Consider the following 19,499-nt stretch of genomic DNA (forward strand, 5'->3'; position numbering starts at 1 on the left):
TTAGCGACGGTCGTTGTTGATACGTCGATCCACTTGCCACATGCTGCTGTTTTGCCGACGTGACGTTGCCACTAGCGCCAATGTTTGCCTCTGTCGCCGTGCATTTGGTTGAAATATGGCCGAATTGGTTGCATTTAAAACATTTTAGACCATTTCGGCATGCGCTTGCTACATGATTTTTCCCGCCACAATTATAGCAGTGGTAACGCGAAGTAATCTCGGCTTGCTTCACTGCAGGTCGTTCTACATGCTTGGCTGATTTCTTCTTAATCATTTCATATATCGCCAATTTCTCTTTAAACGCCGGGTACGTTGCCGCACCATATAATATGCTCTTATTAACTTCCAAGTCCACGATTCCATCGATGATGTACTGAATGGCGATATAGTCTGGGAATTTCGCCCTCTTACCCATCTCCTTCATAATTAACATGTATTGATAAAAGGACTCTTCTTTTCGCTTTTTCCGAGCTGCCATAAGCTCGTGCATCTCCTTTATATTGGTTGCGTCTGGAAATTCCTTTAGTATGGCCGTCTTCAACTCATCATAGGTCTTGTGCACTCTTTCAGTTTTCAGCCATAGCTCAGCAGTTCCGTTAATGATCTCCGGGCAATTACAAGACGCTGTTGCGGCGTCCACCCGAAGATTTCGGCATTATCGTCTAGATCTTGCGTCCACTTAGACGATGTATACGCGGGATCTTCGCCGCTGAATCTTATCATATCCGGCACGAATAATTGGGTTTGCACGTCTTGTTCCGCCATTTTTCTGCTCTTCGTTTTTCGCAGTTTTACGCCTTAATCTTGCTAAACAATATCCCGGACGAGCCCCCCAAAATATTTGGGATATTGTAAATAAAAAGATTTTTTCTTCACTTTGTACTCGTTTTATATTATTTTACATTACACGTCTTCCTTGCGTCTTAATTCTCCATACTTGTAACTACCGACATTTTCAAAAACATCCTCCTTCTCGCTCACACATTACACATTCCGTTTCACGCACATATTACGTTCCGTTCATCCTACAGTTATTATTAGCATATTTATATACAAATACTAAATGAATAATATTATATTTTCTGTGAATACCCATTTGGGTATTTAAATCAATGATAATTAGGTCTTGTTATGGGTGAAGAATTTAGAAACCGTAAAGAATATTTTTCTATCAAGCAATATGTGATGCTGATATAAGATTTATGAATGTGGTGGCCCGCTGGCCAGGTTCAACACATAATGCTACAATATTTAACAATTCTATCCTTAGAGGTAAGTGGTAATAATTATGTAACAGCCATATTGCTTTGTAAGCGTAATGTATACGGAGTCTAGTCGGTCGGGAGAGAGTAGTGTACGTGGAGTCCGGTACTGTGTACACGCGTATAAATACTTATTTAAAATTTGTTTCCTGTAAGAAACTTTTATTCATATATAATTATGTTATTGTGGGACACTCACATACTCCCTATAAAAGGTTACCCCCCTTACAATTACAACAAGGATTTTGGTTTGGTTACGTATTTATTCATGTTAACAAAATAATTGCCTTTTACAGCTCAATGTGAAGCTGGTCAGTTTGGGAATCGCTGGCTACTTCGTGATAGTGCTTACCTAAATAGGAGATATTTATTAACACCTATATTAAATCCACTTACTGAAGCTGAGCAACATTATAATGAAGCTCACATTAAAAACAGGAATACAATAGAAAGGTAAAGTTTTTTGCATTAGAATTAAATTTATATGTTACGTATTTTGTTAGGCTATGATTGCGTGTTTATAATTTTGTTACTACAGTCGTCCACTTTAAAAGTTTAACTTTTAGTCTCGTCTAGAGTAATGCATTACATACCTTTAAATTATATTAGTGACTAGCAGTTGTTTGTGTATTCGCCCTGTGATAAAGGTCTTGTTTTGAGATAAAGTCCAGCCTGCACAGAGGGATAGCACCATTTTCACTTAATAAAAGAAATTTTAAATGTGTTTAGTAGTTCTTGACACTATCCCCTAAACCAGCTATACTCTAGAAGATCTAAGAAAATTAAAAAACCGTTTGTTGCTTATAGAAAATCCATGGCATTTAGAAACAATGAATATCACGGAGTTACCTTCAGTTTTAAGTTGTAATCATGCAGAGTTGTTTAATAAATTTATTGTTTTTAAAAACGATACCAACCTAGAAGTCGTGTTTAAAGAAAAAAGGGAAAACAGAGAATACATAGAGTTTGGAGCAGTGTTCCCAAAAATATAAAAACGTACAAAGATGTGCTCAAATCCTACTAACAATTTTTGGGTCTACGAATGTGTGCGAATCTTCTTTTTCTAAAATGAAATATACAAAGAGTGTATACAGAAATAAACTTACAGATTCTCATCTGGATGATGTAATAAGAATAGCATGTAGTAAGAAGCCATATCTTGATAAAATTTTGAAAAAGTGTTCACAGTATCAAATATCGCATCAAAATTTTTATATTTTTATATGCATGTTTTTTTTTAAAATGTATATGTAAAAATGTAAAAAAAATACCTTTAAAATAAAGAGAATTGACCATTATAATAAAATGATTTTACAAATGCCATCAATTAGTGTAATACTCTGAGGCAATGTGTATAAAGCCTGAAATGGCTGAGGAATGGTTCGAATACAGTCCAATAGACGTTGCAGATCCAATTTCCTTACCACCCACCATCCGTACTCCTGAAAAGACTACACAAACGGAGGTGATGCCTATTGCCTACACAACAAAGAGAAGTTGAAGTAAACATAAGAGGTAGTTTTATTACATAATATTTACATTATCCAAATATAACATCTACCCTTCCTAATTGAAAACACGATACAAGCAGGCATTCCCAATTGGTTTCTTTTAATGAACAAGAGTTTATACTATAAAATGATTTTTAGGCAGTTTATAAAGAATTTTCTAGCTAGTTTTTCTATAACAGGAATGAGGTTTACTTGTTTTTTTTTTATTTATTACTACGGTTAATGTAAATTTTAGTTATAGATTCACAAATCGGATTCACTATGCCATAGATGCTTTAAAGGAGCAAAACCAAGAGCTGCTAATGCTGTATTACTTGATTCAGTAATTAACCTAGATCAACAGCATGCTGAAAGGATAAACCTGCCAAGCTATTCTAGACTCTCAGATACACATAGAAGATGTATATTTCAACACTGTAACATTACTTCTCAAATACTAGCTGCATCTGTTTTAAGGGTGAGGCTTTGTGAAATCATGATTATTATATACCTCCAGATTGCCGTATATGTGATTTACATTTAGCAAAACAGTCTTGTATGGATGTAGAAAATGTAAACCTAAGTTTCGCAACAGCACATATAGAGGACTTTTTGTGTTGTCGTAACCAGTATACTACCAAAATTGAAAATATAGAAGAGTTTAAAAATTTATTTGAACAATTGGAAAAATTTTCAAACCCAAAGGTGCATTATCATACACAGTGTAGAGTAAATTTCAATAACAAAACAACTACCTTCATTAAACCATCCACTAAAAGTGGTTGGCAGTTCTAGAGAGAACTCCATGAATTAGCTTTTAACGACATAAGTTCTATCATCAAGCGAGATATTATTTATTAAAAGAAGGGCGTTGTTATTTATTACTACATTTACATGAACTCTATATTGATTCATTGGAGAAAGTTTAGTTGAAATGAAAACTACTTTTACGACACACCACCTAGAAGAAAAAACTATAAAACATTTTCTAAAGCTGTCGAAGTTGAGACAGAAAAACAGCAATCAGTACAAGAGGCAAGTTCTACGGAAGAAAGTGAAATAACATTAAATAATCCGAACATAGGATCGTATATTGTATGTATATAATTCAGAAACAAGTATAAATTCAACTGAAGGAGAGACTTATCAGATATTATTTGAAGAGGATTTATTTCATTTATTTATTACACTTTATATACAAAGAGTATAAAGGCGGACTTAATGCCGAAGGCATTCTCTACCAGTCAACCTTTAGGTGGTGCAGAGACTAAAGAGGTAGGTGTACACAACGAGAGAAGGTAGTGGAGAAAACATTAACAAACAACACTGAAATCAATTAAAAATATAAAAGGTACGTCATATAAATATGCCCACATACATAAATACGTACATACAAACGAACAAACATACATAAATAATATTATATATATCTACGATTTATCTGAAAACAGAGAGCGCCAATTGGTGTAAAAGCGTATCAGGAAACCTGGAAGGTTTGGTATTACAAATCTTTGTGTTTCTGATGAACCAGAGTCTTCGGCTGAAGATATAACTTATGATGAAACTACCAACGGTCTAGAGAGACAAGTGGCAGCAGGCTATGTCCGATGAACTTTAAACGTTTAAAGACAACCAAGCGTGGGAGATTGTTAGCCCAAAAGAGGCAGATAGAGTAGTAAAGTGCAAATGGGTGTTCTAGAAAAGAGCCAGAAAGCAATAACAAAGTCAAGTATAGACTTATGGCGAAAGGTTGCACTCAGCAGCATGGAGTAGATTTTAATAAGACTCACTCGCCAGTTCTCAGGTACTCTACACTTAAAGGCTCTTTCACCATCTCTAAGCAAAGCGTTGATTAGTTAATTCCGAATTAACGTTAATTGGCAAGTAATACTTACAAGTATCTTCTATCAATTTTACAAGCGAAAATAAAGCTTCGAGTAACAACTTACCGGTTAAAGGAGATTTAAAAGTGTAAACTTTTTATTACATGAGTGGTAAATTTTGGTATCACTTGTACAGAAATACCAAACTGTGTTAGAAAATAAAGTGATGCTTCGACATGGAAAATAAAAGAAGCCGCTTGGGAAAGCATACAAAACGAATTTATTGCTCAATCTGGAGGCATATTCAGATCGACGAAAACATTAAGTCAAATACGAGGACCTGAAACGTACGGTCAGAAAAAAGTCGGCTGCAATACGCTCGGAGTTTACCGCACCAGGATGACAAGATCACGGCACTTTCGCTAGATAATGCAGAAGAACAAATAAAAGCTATGATTTCACTAAACATCGATGGTATGAACAGTATTTACGACACCGATTTATTACCACCTCAAGATAATCAAGGTGAGTTCCATATTTATTCGTTTAATAAAAATCTTTCACTAGGGAATCTGTATGCATATGCAGGAATATGAATAGCGGGAATATACAATTCTATTATGTTTAGTCTTGGTAATCATTAAGAATTCCTAATTACTTAAATAAAAATATATGCTTTATTACAAATAGCATCTATGTTCCCAAAATGAAAGAATTTACGGAAACTTCACTATTAGACGTGGACATACATGAGGTTGTAGAAAGTGGGGCTACTGAAACCGGGGCTATAATGTAATATCTAAAGATCATGATTATTGAAATGAACCATTATCACCCACTTAAGAGTACAGACACAGTTCCATTAGAAAAAATATAATGCTAGAAAACAAGAATTTATATTGTTATTATACCTTTTATTTTTAAACTTTGACACCAGTAATTATTTGCTTCGCCGTAGTCGGGTAGAAATTAACCGTAACAGCAGTCACACATATAAACTTAATTTATGCCTCACACTGGACAATGTCTGCACCGGTCCAGTCAAATACTTATCAGAAATGGCAATATGTTATTTTTTCAACAAGCATTACATGAACATAATTACAAAACCAACATATTAACTATTCCACTCACCCCCCAAGTGATGGTAGTGATAAAGCGTTTATGCCGAAAAAAAGAGATAGGTCCACCCTAAAATATATAAGTGCCAAGGAATTATTCAACGGAAAGCCTGCCATCAAATAAGTATCGGAAAAGTTTTTAGAGGAAGGGAAGAAATTAATGCCCGAATACTCAAACGCTACTCAACCAACCAAGTTGTCTGAGGCCTACTTAAATTTAACAGGCTACTTAATTTAAATGGCATTATCAAACGTACTGTTACGTGCCGCTATCCTAGCCGATGACATCGGGCGTTTCCGGAAGTATTCGGCTGCGCGGGCAGGCTGGCAGAAGAGAAGATATGTCACGCGGCGACTATTCATTTATTATTCTCTCTGGCTGGACGTTGTCAAAAGAATGTTTAAAATTGTATTCTGTAATTATTTTGCTAATATAATGTTTACTGTAAAAAGAGCGTTTTACATTCAGAAGTGGGATTATACAAATGATAATTTGAAGTTACATTGAATTCGAATGTGAAGAGAACTATCGGAATAAATCTGTGATGATTCATTGAATGCCAAAATTAAAATTACCAGATTCTCAGATTTTAGTTACCATGGCAACGTCTACGTCTGTTGAAGTAAATATGTTGGGAATGCATATGGAATTGATGTCTGCACATTAGTACGATTAACGACATTCATAACAAAAACTTCGTTATGCCTGCTGCTTGGCTCACTGGAGAGGGTGTTTTCTTAGAAACTAAATCATTGGAGACAGGAATGACTGGAGTCATGTGAAGTCAAATCGGTGGGGCAACACTTCAGGCTGACAATGCGAACGTGCGTAACTGTTTATTTTATTTAATCTGATCTGTCTGTGGCCGTGAGCCTTTTGATAATATTCTATCTGCAGCCATGACCATTCTGATCATATTCTGTCTGTAGCCATGACCATTCTGGTCATATTCTGTCTGTAACCATGAGCATTCTGATCATATTCTGTCTGTAGTCATGAGCATTCTGATCATATTCTGTCTGTGGTCATGAGCCTTCTGATCATATTCTGTCTGTAGCCATGAGCATTCTGATTAGTGTTACTAGGTCCTATTTGTTTAAAATCGGGCAACAGGTAAAACAAATCGGGATCCAGGTAGAAGGTCGAAACACAAAAAAAAATAGGTACTGCAAGTCATGCTAATGTTGATTTTCATTGCAATTTCTGTTTTAACATCGAATCATAGATCACGGTACAGTCGCGTCTCTAAACAACAGAACAAAATAAAACTATACCTACAGGGCCCTTATTCTGTATGATAGTGTAAACGCGTAACGCGGCCGTGTCATATTATCTTCGAGAAATGTGCGTGGAATGGTATTCTGTAAGCCAAATTTCTATAGTCCTAAACATGATGCGTTGTGTTACGTGCTTGTTACACACTGTCAAGATAACGTGCGGGATAGAGAATAAGGCCCCCTGGGCTAGTGATGTGATGTGTTGTTTATTTTTTTGATAATAATGTTTTTTGATAAATTTATTGATTTTCGGGACATTTAATGTCCCAATCAGTCGCAAATCGGGACGCGTCTCCAGAACTCTGATAACCGGGATATTCCGCGCACATCGAGACACCTGGTAACATTACGTCAGAACATACTCTGTCTGATTTGACTGCTTTATTTTACTGATCTGCTTCATTAATTCTGTTTTATTTAATTTCTTTTCTGTTTTTCTATTTCTGTTTCTGGTTTAGTGTTTATATTTAATTATAAACTATATATAATATCTGTGAATTCATTAATCTTACATGGAAAGCTTACAGCCCTGACATAAAGAGATTAAGCTACAATATACGGCAGGAGTACAATATTATGTGATTTGTGGTATACGAGGTTCCAAAATCCAGTCAACTGTGTTGATGTATAAATGCAATTTAGGAAAACAGAGTAAAGAAAATAAGACAGAGCAAACGTAGTTGTTTAGAAATGTAATATAATAATATAATATAACATACATATCTTCTGTTCCAGATACCCTCACTGATCTGGTTTGGAGCATGATAAAAAAAACTATTCTGTCTGTACTTGGACTCTGGATAAATTGAAAAGCACTGGCTTATTAATTGAAATGTTTGGTATTCTTATATAGCACTTACGCTATGGCTCTGAACAATTGATGCTCTCTAAGTATACTAATAAGGTACAATATGTGAGCAATATTTCTGCGAATGAATAAGGGTACAATATGGTGACTCTGAAATGGTATACTGGATTGTGTTGCCGTACTAGCTGTAACACTCAGCTTGGTTGGTTAACCTTCGCTCAATTTTTTGATAAACAGTGGGAATGGTAATCTGAGATTGCAAAAACATTTGTATTTGTCTTTGAGTATTCCTGCAATTTTGAAGTGTACCATGGTGGTAGTGGTGGTTTATTGTTGGTAATAACATTATGAACAAAAAAAAAGTAAAATATCAGATAAAACCTTACGACTGACATCTATTATACTGCTTATGATAAGTTATTTTCTGTTAACCTGTTTAGTTGTAGAAATATATTAACCGTGGTTTTATCGAGCAGACATGCACAAGGAATACATGTCATGATGATACTTCAGAGATGGATGTCTTCTGATTTTAGTGGGTCATTAGAAGCTGATGTTTTAATCAAATAGTTAAAAAAAGTATGTTTAGAGTTCAGTTATTGTCATTTTGTATATATGTAATTATATGGCGAGAAATTACAAGTAGTGTTATAATAATAAAAAAAGTTGAAACATATTCGGTAGAAGTAGCGACGGATGCGTACTTCAGTATCGATACTATTTACGGCGCCCAATTTACGGAATGTAATATTGACATTACCGAAAATTATGTACAAATCCTGGTTCCGATGAGTTGCCAACATTGTGTAATGCATATGAAAATTGCTGTAGTTGTTTTTATTCCATGTTGGCCATGTTCACTCTGTGCTGGTTGTTTATATAAGTGGAACATACACGTGTAGCTAACGCTGTACTTGAATAGTGTAATTGTAAACCACATGTCTCCACATCGGCTTCGATCGCCAGTGACAGTTTTTTATAAACACTGGGGTAACGGTTAAGCCTGCTGGTTCTCTTAGTTGAATCTGGTCCAGTGTCTTGGTTATGCCTGCGATATAGAATCACTTTAGCGAGGACTTTGTTGATATTTGATATCAAGTTGTAGACCTATAGTTATTTATTCAAACTGTTAAGATTTATAGTCTTAATAATATCCCATTTAGGAAGTGTCTTGACACGCGTGGCTTAACTGACTATTCGACTCATAGTTACGGGGTAGGCTGCGCTTTCAATTGGTTTTCTGTTATAACAAACGAAAGTTTTGAAGATCCCGAGATCTCTGTCGTCTTTTTAGTTGTTTCGTCTGATTTGATCTTGAATGTTGCTATGCTCTCTGGAGTCCGTCATTCATCGAACATATTCAGAGATTGGTGAGAGAGCCCAGAAGCAGTTTCTGTATCATTTTTCACACGTGAATAACCAGTGCCACAGTTTACAAAGCTACGAATCTAGACTTGCTCAATTTAAAATCAGTTTTCTTGAATAAAGACGCGAGATGGCAGATATCATTTTTTATTTTACAAAAATGGGTTAACGTTGACATTGATAACTCTGTTTTGTTAATGAAACTTAATTTTGCTGATTCTCGTTCTGGCAACCGTCTCCATAACAGAGTGACTTTCAACTTGCCAACACGGCGAATCAATTATAGTCATCACTTGCCTTTTGTGGCGAATGTATCAGTCCACAATAATATGCTTCAAGAAATTTGTATTTTAGCGGTAAAGTACCTCAGATTAAGAAACTTGGAATAATAAATTCTGTCCCTAATTTGTGACTTCAACTAATTCGTTATTACTAATTCAAACACAATGTAACTTGTTTCCTAATTTACTTTTATTGCATGTAGAGTTCACTTCTCGAAAGTCGTGCACCCAGTTCTGTTGCTAATGTATCCGTTCTTAATTTGGAGTCTGTACATCTTATGTTATCGATTAGGTTAGAAGAGCTAGTAATAAAAAAATGTCCTTTTCAATCTTCTTGTGTAGTCGTATAATAGTAATTGTTGTCCACTGACTTGAAATTAATTTATTCTTAAGACCTCAGTCAATAACTATGTGAGTGTAGGTGTTAATAATGTCCCTGTTCTCGATGAGAAGTTCATTGCTGATGTTCTCTGCACCTGGAGTTTTATTTGACTATTTTTATTTTTCAGAGATTGTCTCCGGTACCGGTTCTTTAATGGTCGGATCTGTCATGCCGTATAATTCTTGGATGCATTTAGTAGCTTTGATAAAGACTCTCGTATTGTGGTTTCTATTATGCCGTTTTTATCCTTTATGCTGGGGATCTAATCTCTTTTTGCTGTCTGTATTTTCCCGTCTTTTTTCTTAATGCCTCTGGTCGTTTGAATGCATTTTTTCTGTTTTTATAATCTGGAAGCATGGCAATCTTCCGCATGTTAGTTTTAAATATTTTATTAATTTCAGTTATGACTTTTCTAACGCTTCTTGCTTTTATGCTGTGTTACTCGTAAACCATTTGATTAATTGATTAGATTGAGTTGGTATATGTTGCGTATGCTTATTTATATGCATGAATCGTGTGCTGATAAGTCCTTATTGTGTGTTATATTATCTTGTGTGTTAACTTCCTTTGCGACTTCTATGGAGTTCTTTAGTTGTGCTTCTCATTCCTTTTCATTTGCTGCTGTCTTACTAATTGGAGGTTTTGCTTTGAAAGGTTTATTTGTTCTGGATGTTTTTTTTTAAACTTAAGTTTGGTTCTCAGCATTCTATGATTGCTACTAGTATTCAGCATTAACTGTATGTAAACTTGGATAAATAGAATGAAGGTCTTTGGTTGCTGGGAATGAAGTAAGGAAACGGGGTTTAGGTACTAACGAAAAATAAATTATATACACATATAGCGTGAAAGTTAATTGCAAAATGGATAAGTTGTTGGATATTGTGGATAAGCAAGACTTGATTGGTTTATAAAAGAGTTAATCGATCAGGAATAGTTAGTGATTTACTGGTAAAAATGTTTAAAATATAAGTATCCGATTCAGTTCTGCTTTCTCAAATTTATTTTTGTGAATACCTTTGGTATTCACTTTGCAGGATGGCCGATGTTACGCGCCGCTATGCTAGCCGATGACATCGGGCGTTTCCGGAGTATTCGGCTGCGCGGGCAGGCTGGCAGAAGAGAAGATATGTCACGCGGCGACTATTCTATTATTATTCTCTGGCTGGACGTTGTCAAAAGAATGTCTAAAATTGTATTCTGTAATTATTTTGCTAATATAATGTTTACTGTAAAAGAGCGTTTTACACTCTGTTGCAAATTAAAATGTGTACTTAAAGAGGAGATAGGTTCAGAATTAAAATTTTAGTCGCATTTTTATTGTGAAATTAATGACAATATCCACATTATAAAACATGTTGCAGAAAAATTATGTTAAATTTTTTCTGCATGTTTTAAAACTTCGAGTACATAGCTTCTAAAAGTCAGCGCATAGTTTTGCTGGAGCACCTTAAGCCTTAAAATATATCCGTAGAACTATATCTCTAGATAATTGTAATTATTAAACATTAAATATTTGAGATAAGAGAATATTAAAAACTAACAGCGTCCAACACTAGGTCACAAGGAAGAGAGACGTAATTGTTTTTTCAATATTGAGTTAAATACATATTCGTAATCAAAAAGAAAATATGTATCATTTTTTTTTATTTTTATTATTGAAAGCCATTTTTTATGACGGTAAAACACCTCCAGCATTGTACTTACCACGACCTCTTCAGGGTCCGCCTCGACGATCACCTGCTTGAACTCCACGTCGCCATTGGTGACCGCCTCGGAGTCGTAGTTGGGGTCATTCGCGTCCTCCACGTACTCTTCCAGCAGCTCCGAGCCGGGCGCACCCCACACGCCCTTGCCGCCGGCGCCGCCTGCCAACACAGCACAACGTTACGCTTTTCCCTTGTCAGGGATAAGCAGAGCTTATCACACCCACATTCCAGCCACATTGCCAGATAGTTTAGGTGACATATAATGCCCTACTGTCATTTACCGAGCACAATTCCAGATTCCAGACGGGTACAGAGCAGAAATACACATTATCATTACTCGACTCGGGTATTGAACCGAAGACATGTCTGCAGTCGTACAATGCAGTTCTACGTCACAGGAGCATTCCTGTCAAACACACACAAATTATCCCAGAAGGGGCAGATGTAACTGACGATAGTTATATTAATTTATTATATTCTATACTATCAATTGCATATTATAAAAAGGATATAAAATGATAAGTCTGATTTTTTTTTGCGTAATAACTTTATGCATATATGATTATAAATAAATAAAATTATTGCTTTTGTATTACTCTCACATAAAAATAAAATTTTAAAGTTATTACATTATTGAAACAAGGTAAAAAAAAAACTATTTCTTGGCTAGTTGCTGTAATTATTAAAAGCAGTTTCCAGTGTAGTCAATAGTTGCTTAGAATGCCCTCTTGATTACCATTTATTTGGAGGTTTGACATAGGAAATTAACTAATATATAGTAATATCAGCCCTGCATTATATACTGTCCCACTGCTGGGCATGGGCCTCCTCTACTACTGAGGGATTAAGCCTTAGTCCACCACGCTGGCCTAGTACCGATTAGTAGACTTCACACACCTAGATATGGGTAATACATAAAAATAAAAAAATATATAAAAAACTGAGTCTTTCATTCAAATGGAATAACAAGCAAAAGCTACCTGGATATTAAAAGGCTGCAACATTTTTATAAAATTAAATTGTATCATATTTGGGTTTGAAATGATGACATATGTAGCTTTTATCAATTTGTAACTCTGATGCCAATTGCAGACCAAAAATTGAGCCTAAGTTTGTTCAGCTGAGCTGAATAAATTATGTATATACAAACCTAAGTTTACTTAGTTTAGCAGTTTTAACAAAAGTATGAAAAAATGTCAGCTATGGAAGCTAAGTTAAACTAACTTAGCTTATGGTCTGCAACGGGCATTATTCCACATTAAAAAAACCTATACATTATCATCAATAATAATTAATTCTTAAACATTTTTGTGATGCAATAAACTTCTTTTTTTTTAATACCAGTATCAATTAAATACCCAGCTGGCTTCAAATGTTATAAGTGAAAAAGTAACTTGCACACACCCTTCTGTATCCTCTTTGGTACTGTGAAATTTTCTAACAGAGGTCATTAGGAAAAAACGTTTGCCTGTCTTATTTTTCTTCTATATTAAAAAATAAAATCTCGTGTTGAAGCTGTGCTTTGTATGGCAGGTAATAAGAAATGTGGAAGTTTTATTCAATGTACAACAAATATAATTCAATATACTCAAGTTAATTGAAAAAACAATTAATAATAGTAATAAATTAAAACCCAGAATGTTCGCAAAGTAAATACACCTGCTAAATATCCTAATAAGAATTTATGAACTCTTACGACCTTCTCAGACGACTGTATTAATGATATAACGAGTCATTGCTTTGTTCTCAAAAAAAAAAAACAATAAAACCCCGTGTGACCAGCTGCGGCGCTCCCGCGCGCCGCTTTAAATTTCGAACGAGAACCAAAATAGCCTTGGATGTCGAAAGTTGTTTACAATCAACCGTTACGTAATATGTCATTCAACTATAATCGGCCCACAAGCAGATAAAGCGGCCAGCCTCATATTATTTATACATCAGTAGCCAAACGAACTGCGCAGAAACGCTACGTGACCTTCACACCGCGTCCGCTTTACACAAAACCACCATAAAACTACACACTGCGTAGTAAACAATATTACGTAAATTTGACCCAAAATGCAGCTGGAAACACGTTGACATGTTCTAGAACTTTCCCCGGGCCCGACCGATTTGTTTATCGATAGACAAAGATATGACTGACACGCACCTTTCTTGGGCAGCCCTCTGCCGTGCCCGTTGCGCGGCCGGCGGCTATTCTTCCAACTGCGGTATTTGGGCAATGGAGCAACCACAGTAACACCCTCTTTGCTATTCGAGCGTGCGTATTTTTTATTCTTGCGACGTAACTTATCGCTGTGCGATGTAGTGGCGTCGCCGGCGCCCTCGTCACCGACCGGCTTTTCATCGGCCGCCACGTTTTCAGAGTCAGAAGCATTTCGCTCGACTTCCATCGCGGCGGATCGGATTACTCAATTTCTATTAAACTTGCAATCTGTCGTCGAAGTTCACAATGTGATATCGTTGGACTCCAACAAGAATGTCTAGTATCGCTACTGTATATAATTATTGCAGATAAACAACAATGTGGGACGTACGATCAAAATATATTTGTTTTGAGTGCACACCGGAATGAAGTTAGCAAAATAACATGGCGGCGACAGTACTGCCAATATAAAATTAAACTATGTGCTTGTTGGTACTACGTAAACTCGATTTTAAAACGGAGTGGCCAAAGAGAATATAATCACTACGTTTTAGGAGTGGCGCGCATCAAATAATAAGAATCATTACACAATATACTTATGCTAGATTAGTTCAAATCTCAAAATGCTCGATATTTATTATTTGATTTCTTGTATTTGTTAGAGGTAATCTTACGAACAGCTAAACGAATTTGGATGAAATTTGATACACTGGTAGACTTTGTCCTGGATTGACACATAGGTTACTGTTTATTTGAATAATTTCAATGACTAAATATAAAGAGGACAGGCCTCAAAAGTTAGCTATATGAATAAGTTATATGTATGTTATCCCTAACATACAGACGACTCGACGCAGAATTGTCAATATATATGTCTATCTCTTTTACTCAAAGCTTATTTGGAACGCAAGAAACAAAGACAAAAATAATTGCTTTCTTCGAATATGGCACTATTTCGTTTCCTTCAACACACTGGGACCGCCTTGCGGCAGAAACGCCATTTATTGCAGCCCAGCCAGCAAGTACATGTAGTGTCAGACGATGTAAACAAATCTTCATAAATATTGAATTTAAAGTAATATAATCATATTCTCAATTGTTTAGTTTGTTTATTAGTGTATTTGTTAAGTTTCGAAAGTGACTCAGTGTTGTGTGAAAGGATGCAAATCGAATTCACGCAAGAAAGACCCCGAAATATCTTTTCATAGGTTAGTAACTGTTTTTACCGAAAATTAGTAAATATCTTTCTATATTTACTTTTTGGATTTGTTTTATCAATTAAAATTATATGTGGATCTTGTTTGATAAGCTTTGAACCCTTTTAGGCGTGATTTATATCCATTAAAATCATGATGTTTGTTTACACACGAGCTTAGGGATGGGTGGATTTGTTTAGAAATTATTGATATCGATATTTTAACAGACGCCCGTTTATCAGTTACGGATTTTGTCTTTGAAGGAATGTTAGAGCACACATCAATATTGTGTTGTCCAGAACGACAAACTAAGTGAAATTGGATTGTTTTTTTTTTATTACCAAAAAATTTAAAAACCAAGGCAAAATGAATTGAGAATATTAGGCGACGTGATTGGAATCCTACACCAAATACATATATTCGTTCTTTACATTTTGAGAAGAAATGCATAAACCACACGTTTAATTAACGCGAGTAAAAGATAACTGTTTTCCAACAATATTCCCGATAAGTAAAATAGTAATGATTATTACTTCACCTAATAGTAATATTACTTTAATATATTGCTATGAATAAAATTAGAATTGTTACATAAAAGAATAGATAAACATAAAAGAAACAACATAAAGATGAAATGTAAGATATACTTACTTATTTTTACAATTGGCGGTCTTATGTTTCGAGCAACCTTTGCATGCACGTAAATAGATACATAATCATATTGTTGTTATTGCAAATAATTATTATAATTGATTATCTTAACCATCATCTTTACGCTCATTGATTTTAGTTTGTTGAAACGTAGTTATGTTTCTCGATCAAAGAGCATAATAATAAAATAAAATAAAACCAACCAAATAATTGCTGGCTACGCTATCTTATTCCATTTATCATGTATTTAAGTAAATATCTTAATCTGTAACTTAAATTTTTAGCAAGGAATAGTGCAACATACAAATATAGATCAAACACAACTGGATGTTTGTCACAACAGGTACTGCTTTCTTTAACAATTGTTACTTATAAATCAGTTTCAGTTTGTTTGTTTATAATATGGTTTGTTATATTTATATTATGGTAGAACCTAACCCCTTTCGTATTTGATCTTTTTAGGCTTGTTTGTCTCTCTTTTAATTCTTCGATGTCGATACAAAATTTCGATACTAGCATATCACTATTGTAAGGGGCGGAGTCGGCGCCATTTTATGCATTAAATGTGCCGCATGTCACGTGACCACATCACTCATCCTCTATACTCTTTTATCATTGAATAATTTGCGTTTTTGGAAGACATGGATCAAAGAGAATTATAATATATATGGAAATGAATTATAATATATAATATACATGATATGGATTTTTTAGGCAAGTGACGCTAGCGTTATATAGGTGGCACAATAAATCGCTAGTGTCTTGGGTTTGTTTGTGATAAGGATTTTCAAGCAGACGAACCCGCCAGAAATACCTAGGACATCTATGATCTAAAGTCTGTCCCGTTTCGGTTTCAAAGACATTGTAGCCGTGTTTTTTTATCTCTAAGCTTTTATTTAAATATTTTCATTGCACGTTTTTCTGTGCAAAGCAGCAGAAATGTGTGTCCTTTATTTTTAGGTGGTACTTTTTATTTGTTTGTTTTTGCTTTGTTATTTATTACTGCTGTGGTAAGTTTAATTTTAAACTATTCGATTTTTTGAAAGCTGGCCGGCTTCGTAATCGTAACAATTCAACAAATAAATAATTAACGATTTTTTTAGGCCTCGGTGGCGTAGTTGTATTACGGTAAGACTTCAGTACTGAGATTTTGGGTTCGGTCTCCAAAGGCAGGGCAAAGTTATATTGGACTTTTCTACTCAGTAAGTGTAAGTCTAAAGATATAAGGCGAAGTGTATCGAAAACAGATTTTTGTATTGTTACCTGACGTAGATGCGGTCCATTACTGCATCTAGCAATATTCTGAGGCAATATCTGACAGTTGACACCAATTTGTAGGCAGTATAGTCGTAAGACTATAGCCTGGCCTCTAAGGACGAAGAAAAAAATTGACACCAATTTGACAGTTGACATCTGGATGACATTGTTAATGCAATTATAATTTCCAATGGAACTAATCTGGAACTAATATAGATCTGATATAGATAATTCCAAAGGACACTCCATAAAAGTATATTATTTTCTTTTGTGTTTCGCTTATAATAATTTGTTTTAAAGTAAAGGATAAAAGAGTGGTGCATTAAGGTTCACTGCTGAGCATTTTTACAATCATAAAATGAGGAAAAACAAAGAAAACAATTTTGCTCACAAATTTCGACTTTTAAACTCGCAGGAAAGTACAAACGATATCAACTGGTCGTTGAGCTCTTCAAGCGATGAAGAAACTTCATACAGCAATGTTACATATTGCAATATAACGAATCGACAACGTTATACAAAACGAAAACGAAGTAGAAAACCTTCAAACATTGCCAACTTGGATATAGCAGTACTAGAAAATACCTCTACATTTGCGGGTGATAAATCTCCTATACTATGTGATAATAAAAGCATTAAAATAAGCCCCGTTTTAGAATCGAAATCGTTGCAACGCTCACCGATCCTAATGCCAAGAAATTCCCAAAAAAGTCCAATTTTACATCAAAACTCTTTAAAAGTGAATAGAAAACTTTTCAATAACAACGAAAATCTAATTTCTACCAAAATCAATGGTGGGACTTTTTACAGGCAAAATATAGGGAATAAATTAAATACAAGTAACAACACAACAGAAAATCAATGCATTTCTAAAATAAATGCTTCCAATGCCTCAGAAAATGGTGAGAAACATTTTAAACACGATATTTATCGGAAAGTCAAGTGTTTTTTTGAAAGTAACTTTACACAAGACAACGCATCACAAAATTCTATTAGTGATGAAACCACACCTAAAGAGAGCGCCCAGAGTGAAGAAATAGAAATATCAAGTGGTACAACCGATCACGAAACGTCCAGTGTTCACAAATGTGTCATATCTGCAAGAGAAGAGAAGGTAAATAAAGATGTTACGAAGAAAATCAAGTATAAAAAAGATGGATATGCATACCGGTTGAACGCATTATTAAAGAAACAAAATGCAAGCCGTTCTTTATGGCAGCATGAAAAATTTCTTGCTGACAACTCGAATTTCGTCATACCTAAAGAAGCTCATGTATTATTCCGGCATACGAAAGCAATTTCTGAATATGGATGTACTGTTTTAAATGCTGTTGATGAAAATGACCAGCATTGGTCCGTAGTTATCAATAATGTCTACCTAAATGAAAAAATTGGGAATGATTCCATAATTAAAATATATAAACCTTACAATGTGGTTGAAGTTGATGGCCATAAATGGATATTGAATGTATTTAAGTATGATCATTTGACAGAGAAAATAGGGGAATAATGATATTTGTCATACAAAAACATAAAAATATCAGCATAAATCAAAAACTGCAATCCACCATCTATATTAAAATATAATTACCACTAAATATAGAGTATTAAGGTTGATAGTGCATAGTAAGCTGCAGGACTGCTTTTTTAACAGTTAGGGCAAACAGATAATTCAGATATTTTTAACAGGCCACCGATAGTTTCTATTGTTCTCTTTGTGGCACCCAAAACTTATTTTTTACTTTGTGATTTAACTTGCTTACACTAATATTGTACTGCGGGCCATATTATGGCCTATGGGCCTGGTATTATGCAATATGCTGCCTGCATAGGTTCTCAAAATAGAATTTATATTTGCTTTTCTCTAGACCTATAAATATCTACTTTTGGAATCTTAGCATAAATACAACTTATGTAATGTTTTCAGAAGAAAGTAGTGTTAAATTTAAACTTTTTTTACATATAATCAGCAAATCACAAAATAACCATTTATAAGCAAATGTTGTAAACCAAAATGCTTACATCTTTTAAAATGTTACCAAATATGTACCTGATTAAACAAATAATATTAAAAAAATTGTTTTAATATCTTCTATGGATCCAATAGATAATTTGATACAGGAAAAAAACATCACCCAATCCCATTCAAGCATTTAAGTATGTATAATTATGACGAAAAAAACACAAATTTGGATGATTTCATTTACTTGTTAACAAGTTATCGTAAGAACCTTAATTGATGGGATCATCAAAAAATCTAAAATTATTTTTGTGTTTTTTTATACTTTATTGGTAATCATTGGCGACCCTTAACGAGCGAAGCTCCAGACGAAAGCAAAAAATAACGCGAAGCCCGGGCGGTGCAAATCTCCCCGATTTACGGCAAGATTGTAAAAAAGGTCTAAGGCACCGCACGAGGTCGCTGTAAATACGAGGCCCCGGACAACCAGAGACCAATAAACTAGACGGACAACCACCCGGTTCCCCCCCGTAAGGCTGCCTCTATCTATATATATAAAAATCAATTGCTGTTCGTTAGTCTCGCTAAAACTCGAGAACGGCTGAACGGATTTATCTTATCTTGGTCTTGAATTATTCGTGGAGGTCTAGGGAAGATTTAAAAGGTGAGAAAAATTCGAATAATTGCCGGGAAAATCCTCAAAACAGCATTTTTCTATTTCCCATACAAACGTTTTCTAAATAAAATGGAGAGTCAATTTGTAATTTATTCCG

At 34.8% G+C, this 19,499-nt stretch overlaps 2 protein-coding genes and 1 pseudogene across 2 annotated transcripts; 2 read left to right on the forward strand and 1 right to left on the reverse strand.

Moving 5' to 3' along the window:
- The first annotated feature begins 872 nt into the window (after window positions 1–872).
- On the forward strand, window positions 873–4,363 carry LOC119191184 (annotated as a pseudogene).
- Window positions 4,364–11,352: 6,989 nt separating this feature from the next.
- On the reverse strand, window positions 11,353–14,125 carry LOC119191183 (programmed cell death protein 4-like). Its single transcript, XM_037445078.1, has 2 exons — window positions 13,666–14,125; window positions 11,353–11,675 (listed from the first exon to the last, which is right to left on the reverse strand). Exons 1-2 carry the CDS (start codon window positions 13,907–13,909, stop codon window positions 11,368–11,370), a joined length of 552 nt encoding a protein of 183 aa, XP_037300975.1. The 5' UTR covers window positions 13,910–14,125; the 3' UTR covers window positions 11,353–11,367.
- A 2,794-nt stretch (window positions 14,126–16,919) lies between these two features.
- LOC115454540 (GATA zinc finger domain-containing protein 4) lies at window positions 16,920–18,843 on the forward strand. The gene has a single exon (XM_030183268.2). It carries the CDS (start codon window positions 17,125–17,127, stop codon window positions 18,274–18,276), a length of 1,152 nt encoding a protein of 383 aa, XP_030039128.2. The 5' UTR covers window positions 16,920–17,124; the 3' UTR covers window positions 18,277–18,843.
- The last annotated feature ends 656 nt before the right edge of the window (window positions 18,844–19,499 follow it).

This window comes from Manduca sexta, unplaced genomic scaffold (genome assembly GCF_014839805.1).
Source record: "Manduca sexta isolate Smith_Timp_Sample1 unplaced genomic scaffold, JHU_Msex_v1.0 HiC_scaffold_1155, whole genome shotgun sequence".
Classification (NCBI taxonomy): Eukaryota; Metazoa; Arthropoda; class Insecta; order Lepidoptera; family Sphingidae; genus Manduca; species Manduca sexta.